General features: G+C 48.6%; 1 protein-coding gene across 1 annotated transcript; it reads right to left on the bottom strand.

Annotated features, from left to right (window-relative positions):
• Positions 1–638: 638 nt before the first annotated feature.
• Positions 639–8,870, bottom strand: POU2AF3 (POU class 2 homeobox associating factor 3; the record flags this gene model as incomplete). Its single annotated transcript, XM_072979062.2, has 4 exons — positions 639–1,964; positions 4,127–4,359; positions 6,056–6,116; positions 8,685–8,870. Coding segments are annotated over 4 exons (828 nt in total), but the record flags the coding sequence as incomplete, so codon positions are not given.
• Between the last annotated feature and the right edge of the window lie 287 nt (positions 8,871–9,157).

The following is a 9,157-nucleotide window of genomic DNA, read 5'->3' as shown; positions in this document are numbered from 1 at the left end:
GGCTTCGAAGGAAGGGACCTCAAAATGCCAGATGCAGGGTTGTGGGATCAGGAGACAGTTATATCTCGTGGTCTCGTGGACTCCCAGAGGCATCTGGTGGGGCCACTGTGAGATACACGGGGAGCTGGACGAGAGGGGCCCTTGGCCTGATCCAGCACAGGGCTCTTCTGCTTACATCCTTTTGTTCTTAATACCTGGACCAGGTAAGCCCATCAACCAGGATCCATGAGAACAACATGATGCACCAATGTTGAGGGCTGTTCTCCTGAGCAGGAAGGCTGAAATATGGGAGAGGAGGACGATGGGTATAAGAGTGTCAGGGCACCAAGCACTCCTCCTCTGGAAATACTTTGCTTGGGCTCAGTCAAGTGTGAGCAGAACACACTTGTTTATGTAGTCTTTATGTGTTTGTTTGTTTCCTGCTTTCCTTCCACTGAGCTCAAGATGTGGTGGGCTTCCTTCCTTCCCACTCTATCTTCCGAACAACAACCCTACAAGGTAGGGCCAGTCAAGGAGACCTTGGTCTCCTAGTGAGTTTCATGGTGGAGAGAGGATTCGAACCCATGTTCCTCACTGACTCAACCGAACAGTGATTGAGCCGTGAGGATTTTTTTTTTTAAAAGAAAAACATACACCTCTTCACGCTGGCTGGCAGTTGTTTAATGGACTCTTAATGCAAGATGACAGAAGGATTACAGCAATGTAGACATTATAAACATTGTTTGTGCCCCTGAATGAACCCCAGAGAAAGCGACACTGGAAAGAGACTAAGATCAGGTAAGGCGGTTATAGGTTTGCAGAGATGATATGCTGACTTCTCTGATCAAAAGACAAATGAATAAATGCTGCATTTATGGGAAATACAAAGCAGGCAAAAGTTCTAAAAAATTTTTTTAGCAGTATGCAAGCCTTCGGATTTCACAGAATCCTTCATCCTGCAGAGTGTGAAAAACATTGTGTTCCAGAATATATGCTGTGTTGCATGACAAGCAAGCATAATAGAATGTGCGCACGCTCTCTCTCTCTCTTATGGCTTATACATATATCACGAAATTCATGAAGCACAGGGTCCTTGCTGAATACGCTGTGTTGCTGTGTGGAAATCTCAGCTTTATTTTCATTTTCCACGCAATCATTTCTAGCTTTTATGATTTTAGCGATATACCTGCAAACATAGGAGCCCTACTTGATGAGGCTGCAAAGTCAGGCCAACTGCTCAATAAAAAGGGCCCAGTTATGAGGATGTGGGGATTCGGGGGGGCCAGCATAGCCTTTTGCTTTTTCCCACAACCGGTCAAGGCAAAATAAGTTGTACAAAATAGGAAGTATAAATGTTTGCCTTCATTAGACAGGTTACAGGGTTCAGCTTTGCTTGGCACAGAATTTGGGTTCCCTGATGCCCCCCCCTTTTTTAATAGCACATGAAAAGGAAAGGTCACTGCTTTCCCAGTTAGCTTAATGAAGAATGCTATGAAAACCAAAAGCTTGCACACTCTAAAGCGATGATTTTTTAAAAAACCTACTCAGCATTTAGTGGACTTTGGAACCAACAAAATTTGGCCGTCACAGTCTATGGATCCCCTGCATTTACAGCAGCAGGAAGATGCTTTCCCCTTTTAACTATAACAGATGTCCCAGTGCCTGTCTCTTCCGAAGCAATCATCTCCCACAGAGACAGACGGAGGGTATTCCCTGCAGTCCGTGTTTGCATAAGGGAAATATTCGGGGACTCTGAAACTGTCCAAGTGCTGGGAGCCGCAAGATGTGCAGCAGCAAGGAGAGGCGTGATACTGCGTGTCATGCGACTGGAAGGGGATTCCCTCTGATGATGGATACATGCAGCTCTTGGCCTCCAGAGGCGAAGGGGTGCTGTAACTGGTGGGCGCATATGGAGGTGGCTGCGGTGAGGAGTAGCTGCAATCGAAGGAGCCGGAAGGATCCGAAGAGTCCGGGGACCCAGGTCCCTGAAAGGAGAAGGAGGAGAGATGAAAAGGAAGGCTCTTAGGGCTGAACGAAACGAGGTGCGAGCTTCGCAATTAGAGGGTGAGAAAACATTTGCCCTCCAAATGTTTCCAATCTTTCAAGGCTGCTGCGCTTGCGCAGTCTACCAGCCGGCAGAGCCTGTCCTGATCTCCCGATGACAGAACGCCAAACGAAAGCAGTTGTCAGGGCTGAGAAACCTAGGAACCAAAAATTAACAGAGGAATTGAATCTCTTAACAAAGCCTGTCTTGACCCCAGGAAGTAGAAGGTAATGAAATCAGCTTCATCCTGAGTTTATTTGATCAGCAGCGAATTCAGATACCTCTGAACCTGGATCAGCCCTGGCATGGTATTTTTTTTTTTTCAAACAACAGGAAGTAAATTCCAAGCTCCAGAGCAGCGAACTGATCATTAACCCGCTGCCTGGAAGTTTAAAACTTGTTTTCATCTTTTTTTTCTCGCTTCCTTTGATCCTCTCAGGAGAGGGGGCTGTTTGGTGTCTGTTGTGTCCCTGTCACAGGGGGTGGAAAAAGAAAAAAAAGATGCCCATTGCCTTCTAAAGATGGGTGGGGGTGGCTTTTCTCAATTTGATTTTATATTATTTTTTCCTTTGCAACAGGGCGGGGGTGAGAGGTGGGGAAGAAGTGAGGGCTTGGCCAACAGTGGTCCAGTTCTATCCACCGGACAGAGGCTGGCCTTGAAGGTCAACGTGATCCCACTGGGTTTGTTCCTCCTCATCTTTCTCTTCTCCTGCTTGGTGGTTCACCTTCTGAGTCAACCGGGTGTGAGAACAGCTTTGGGCTGAGCAATGGATAGCCGGCGATTCTGAGCTTGCTCAGGATCTGAACAAGCTCAGTTGCTAAGGATGCCACTGACTTGCTAAGGATGCCCGAGTTTACCTCCCAGCGACCAATCACAAAGCAGGGGAAATTAATGTGCCCTATCTGGGAGGTAAGGAAAGCCGGTGCTCTTCCCGACGAGCTTTCCATGATTCGGACAGCTCTGCCTTAGATGGCGAGGCTGTTGCCTCCTCTCCTTCAGCCCTGATGCTGGCCCCAGAAGATGATAACGTAGAAAAGGAGGAGGAGGAGGAGATGCTGTGGCTTGTTTGCTCAGTGGATCTCCTCTGGGCGAATGCCCAGCTGGTTGCGAGGTGGAAGAGGAGTTGCATCTGGCAGCGATAAGAGTGAGCAGGCAATGCTCACGGGAGCAGGGGAGGGGAGGGGGGGCAGGCCCAAGGAATGTCTCGCCCGAGATCCTCCCAAATCCAAAGCGGATGCTGGCAGGCCTCCAAGGCTTCACCAAGCCCTTACCTGGCCCTGCCTGGTGGAGGAGAAGGAGATTAAACCGAGCCCTTCAGCAGGCATGCAAATAACGTCCCACACCACCGAGCAGAGGGAGATCGGAAGATAGCACGCTTCCTTGTTCTGAATGTCAGGCCGCTGGGCCACCTTGCTCAGGAGAATCCGTGCCAAAGGCGGGCAGAATGGGCACGTGGACCCCCTGGTGACCCCAGGCTCCTTTTCATGACCCAGAGAGGCCCCTCCCCTCCCATTTGGGGTTACAACAGTGCCTCCAGAAGCTTACGGGACCCTGATTCTGCTCTATAACAAGCCACCCTTCCCTCCTTTTTCAGAAGTCATCAACCCTTCTGCCCCAGTTTTTTGGGGTTTGCTGGGAGATATGAGTATGGTCCGAAGTGGGAAACAGAACCAGGAGTTGTCCACCTATGAACGGACTGGCCGCCGGGGACTGGAGTTATGAACAGAATCCTTTTTCTGGCCTTTCCTTGGCAGCGTTACCAGGAACTGAAATCAGGAATTGTTTGGTATACAAAGCAGACGGTCTACCGCTAAGCCCCAGTCCCCCCCCCCCGCACCAAAAATGCAGTCTTAACTGTCAAGATAAAAAATGAATTGAACTCGAACAAATTAACATCTCCTGTTCGAGCTTTTCTACAGAATTTCAGTGCGCTTCTCCTTTCCGTACGGGCACTCCACACTTTATTTCACGCCAGCCTTTGGCAAAATCTTTATCGGACAACCCTTCCCAACCTCACCCTCGCCGGAGTCATGCCTGCAGGGGAACGGGGGGGTATTTCCAAGCAAGTCTAACTGGGTCCATAAAAAGTAGAGTTCAGTTACCAGGCTTTGGTTGATGCAAACGAGGCCAGGTTGATAGCTCTCAGGCGAACAAGATAAGCTGCCCGGGACGACACCCAATGAGGCATCCAGAGGTGGCTCGGTCTGCATGCAGGATTCCACCAGTTGTTCCAAATAACTCGGGATCTCTTCGCAGGACAGGCAGTTCTGGAAAGGCCACGGCTGCAAGCAGCCAGCAGGAGATGGGGACTCAAGGCCTCCGTCTACAAAAGGGGCTGAGGAAGTCGGAGAAGAAGAGAAGGCAACTCAAAAGATCTGTTCTATTTACTCACAAAATAAACCCCACACTGTTTTCGGAAACTACAGCATTCTTCCCGTTCCCCGTAAGAGGGCGAGAGCTTTTCCATCCACCTTGGACAGAGTTCTCGCATTTGTGCAAGGGGTTCCTGCTCAAATTGGGCAAAGCAGTGGCGGGTGGTGTTGTGTCGCGTGGGCTTTGGAGAAGCAGCGGATGGGTTATTTCAGTCTCTCTGATCCACCAGCCTCATCTTTAGCCTTTGCCATGTGCTTTGTTCCATGTTGGGGAAAGCTATTCGTTTTGCCCAGAGGTTTAAGGCTTCTTTTTAGCACCGAGACCTTAATGGTAGAAAAAGAAATCTCTCTTTGCTGTGGCAATGAGAAATTTCACCAGGGGTTAACGGACTCTAAATCACCTTTTCCTGGATCTGCTGACAGGGCTTTTTCACTCCACACGAGAAGCTAATTACTGACACATTATGTCCAGTTTTTTAAAAAAACAAAACATTTTTATACCCTGCCTTCCAAGAACTGGTGGTGGCCAAGGCTGCCTCTCCACCAGAACTTGGAAAGGTTTATTTTCTGGGGGACTACAGTTCCCAGACGCCACTAGCCAGAGGCAGCCAGCCGCTCTGCTCTTCCGCCACCACTGAGCCACTTTGCCTGAGGCAGATCCAAAATGGCAGTCCTTTCAGAAGGCTGGCGGGTCCCTTCATACGCTGGCCCCTGCCTTCCCGAATCCCGAGCTGGTGTCGCCTCAAACAGATCATTTCAGGCTACCTGAGAGCACAGCCAGGCCCACCTACGTAGGCGAATCTAGTGATTCAGTGCTTAATTTATTTTTTTTTTAAATTGATCCAAAAAATAATTTTTTTAACCATCTGGAAGAAAGGGCTGAGAGTCTCGTCTTGCAGTAACAACAAAAGTCGACCTGTCACTCAAACATCCCAGAATCTCTCTCTCTGTTAGTTGCCTTGCTTATTTGTTACCACTATCGGAGGGAAGGAAGGAAGGAAGGAAGGAAGGAAGGAAGGAAGGAAGGAAGGAAGGAAGGAAGGAAGGAAGGAAGGAAGGAAGGAAGGAAGGAAGGAAGGAAGGAAGGAAGGAGCTGAAAGGCTCTGTGCATATTATTTTTAACCTTCTCTGGATTGAGAGAGAGAGAGAGAGAGAGAGAGAGAGAGAGAGAGAGAGAGAGAGAGCGAACAGCTGGGAATGAATCAAGCCTGGAGGTCTGGAATCCAAATGCTCTTAATGATCAAGCGACAACTGTAATAAAACCCTTTATGGCAAGAAGGAAAGGAAGGCATAGATAGGAGTGTGAGGTTTCCCTCGTGGCTGATCCTGGGGGAGTGGGAATCGACAAGGAATAAAAACAAAGAGCAAAGTCTTTTAGTGAGGCTTTAAAAAACCTTGCCCGGCGCCTTTTCCCCACCCTCCTCACCCCAAAAGCCACCCACCCCCATTTCCTCATCTGCATTTAGCAAGCTCTTTCCATGCTTTCCGATTGGTTGGGTGGAGAGTGAAATATCTGCAGGGCCCGGCTCCCGTTGAGGATTCAAGATGCAACTTCTGGGAATCGGTTTAGGAAGTCTGGATAACCTTGTTTGGGACTGTGCATGGTTGGGGGCGGTGGGGAGGGGGGGAATTTTTTTATTTTTATTTTTTTGCACCAACCTGTAGAGGGAGGAGAGAAAGACTCCGCAATTTGGACGCTGCTGCAGCCTTCTCCAGAAACCTGAGAATAAATATATATAGATAGATATTTTAAAATAAAAGAACAAAGCAAAAGCAAAGCCGGGGTGCTTCTCCGTGTAAAAAAAGCAGAATTATCACTCTTTGCTTTCATTCCCTTACAGAGTGGAGGTAAGTCCAGCATCTCTGTTTGTGAAATAGCTGGGAATGTGGATTCAACCTGGAACGGGCTCAGTACATAAGCTGCTCCCAGCCTTTATCTGAATATATTTCCACTGTGGCTATCCTGGATCTTATTAGTGATTCGTCAGCTAATGAATCCGATGCCTGCTCCCCACCCCACCAACCGCTCTGATATTGCTGAAACACGGCCTCCATTTCTGGCACTACTGAACTGTGGGCACTGGTCCCTGTTTGCCGTTTGCCACAAGGAACTACCTGGGAGTCGGTTTTATTTTTGAAACAAACATGTTTTAAATGTCTCTCTCTCTCTCTCTCTCTCTCTCTCTCTCTCTCTTTTTAATGTGGCTGTAAAGCCGCACCAAGGAGCAGGAAATATAAAAAGGTAAGTGGAAGGTCACCCACAGGGAACGGCTCCTATCCAAGAGACGGTTTTTCCCATGGAATATACAACTCTGTAAATTCGGCTTGCCTGCTGTTGGATCTGTAAAAGCCGTTTTTCTCCAACAGATGTTTTTTTTTTTTATGTACGAAGCCTCAAGAAGATATCGTGAACGCCCGAAGTCTAGAGGTGACAGCTGGGGTTCACCTGAAGAGAAATTCAATGCTACCTGAAGAGCTGTCTTCCAAGGTGGCTGAAAGGCTAGATGGGTTTCCCAGTGAAATTTCTCAAGAGTGGGTAGAGTTTTTGCCTACCTCTGTTCGTCATCCAATGGGGTGTTTTTCGTTGGCAAAGTGAATGTAGCATTTACTGTGAGGTTCACTTTGCAGAACCGTCAACTCTGGGATATTTGCTTATTTATTACTAAACTATTTGCACTGTTTCTTTCTGCCTCACCTCACGAGCAGGAAACAAACTATCTTTTTTTTAAACCTACAGGCACAAGGACTTTTTAAAACTTGCATCGTCAGCAAAAAAGAAGAGAGAACAGCGCTTGTCTGCAAGGCATGAAAAAGAAAAAAGTTTTAAACATGGGCCACACGGGCGACGCGTATTTCAAGTGAAGGCGCTTTGCCGAGAGGCGCTAGGTTTTATTTTTGCTGATGGAAAAGAAGTTTACGGTGGCCAAAAGTGTCCCTTTGCAGCCTGGAATAAAGAACGTGGCAAAGATGGATCCTTTGACATCCTTCTGACGCACCGTGCCACACTCTTATTTTGTTGCTTGCTACAAAGGAGCCTGGATGTCGGTGGGAAAGGCAGCTGGTCAAACTTTCCGGGAAAAGGAGCGACGGCGTCTTATGCGCCAGCGTCAAAAAGTGTGGCACAAGTTCTTCCTGGCGCATTACTTCCAAGCTTTGCTACTGACGGGGAGGGGGGGCAGCCAGGGTCGTGCCTTGATGTCTGGAGTGTAAGGGACCACGGGCTGGCCTGGGCTGCAGCATCGCTGGCTCCTTGGGCCATAAACATCACACAGATATCAGTCCCTCAACCTGAACGCACCCCTCCGCAAGGCGGGAGTCAGGCCGGGAGCAGCCCTCAGCTGTTGGAACCGACCCAATTTGAGCCCATGGCCTCTGCAGCCGCACCTGGGGAAGACTCCGTTTGGAAACCCTGGAGGGCAACGGCCACTGGGTGCAAAAATAGGGCGCCCACTCAGCGCTGGGAAAGGCGGCCATTTGGGGACTACGAACTCCAGGCTGGTCATGTCCAGAAAGGATTCATTTAGGAGCCAGCATTCTGTGGTGCTGGACATGCTCAGTCTCCTCTGGGCTGTTCCATGAGCCCCGTCCTTAATCCTCCAGAAACATGGTTTGCATTTTCATGGATTTTGGGTCCCCCCCTTGTTGGCTGGACACTTACTCTTTTGGGGTGGGTGCTGCGGCTTTGGGGAGCACTTTTTAGAAACTGGAAGCAGAGGGGGGGATCAAATAAAGAGGGTGCAAACAGAGGGTTGGTTTGGACAGACAAACCCCTGAACACCAAACACTGTGGAGAGAGGCTTTTTTGGGATGTGCTAAGGTACCCAACACACATAGACGTTGTGTGTGTCTACATAGGCCAGCCTAGTCTAAAAATACTTTGCTGAACTATGCCCTTCCACGGCAGCCAGTGGACGATGCATTCCCAATTGCATTGGTTGAAGAAGGCACAACACCTTGCACATGGAAAACTAGTATCTCAGGGGAAAAGGTTCTAACCTGCACTTCTCCCTGACATCCTAGCTTTCTATATGAAGGAATTTCTTCTTCTTCTTCTTCTTCTTCTTCTTCTTCTTCTTCTTCTTCTTCTTCTTCTTCTTCTTCTTCTTCTTCTTCTTCTTCTTCTTCTTCTTCTTCTCCTTCTCCTTCTCCTCCTCCTCCTCCTCCTCCTCCTCCTTCAGCTAGAAGGGCTTCAATATTGTAGCTTCAATATATATATAGACACTCACCCGACCGACCTCCCCGATCCCTAAAAAGGTCCCCAAGCATGAAAAAGGGGAAAGGGGCTTACAGCTTCCTCTGCTACCGCCTGCTTGGCTCTCCTCTGCTGCAGAAGCTCCTTCACTGTGATCTTGACTCGGACCCCTTGGTAGACCTTTGGCTTTCCTGGAAGGATGGGATTTAAAAAAGAGTTGGTTTTGCAGAGAAGGGAAAGAACTCGAGTCCAAAATGGAAGCAAACCAAGCCTGAAGCAAAATCAGAAAATTGAGTGTTTTGGACAGCATCTCCCAGTGTCCCCCAGCCACCATGGCCACTGGGGATTCTGGGCACTGTTGCCTAAACAAGAATGTTTCCCATCTGTGCTTTTAAAAGGTGGGTTTAGGAGTCATGACTTGTGATTTGCAGGTCCCACGAATTAGCGGTTTTCGCATTAAGGAGTCCTTTACACCTGCAAAGGAAGGCCTGCATCCCATTGATCCAAGGAAGCAAGGATAGAGGAAGAGGAAGAATCGGAATGAGCGATTTTGGGTGGCCTGTGGGGAC

This window comes from Pogona vitticeps, chromosome 8 (genome assembly GCF_051106095.1).
Source record: "Pogona vitticeps strain Pit_001003342236 chromosome 8, PviZW2.1, whole genome shotgun sequence".
In the NCBI taxonomy this organism is placed as follows: domain Eukaryota; kingdom Metazoa; phylum Chordata; class Lepidosauria; order Squamata; family Agamidae; genus Pogona; species Pogona vitticeps.
Note: the sequence above shows the minus strand (reverse complement) of the source record. Positions and strands in the feature narration are given on the sequence as shown.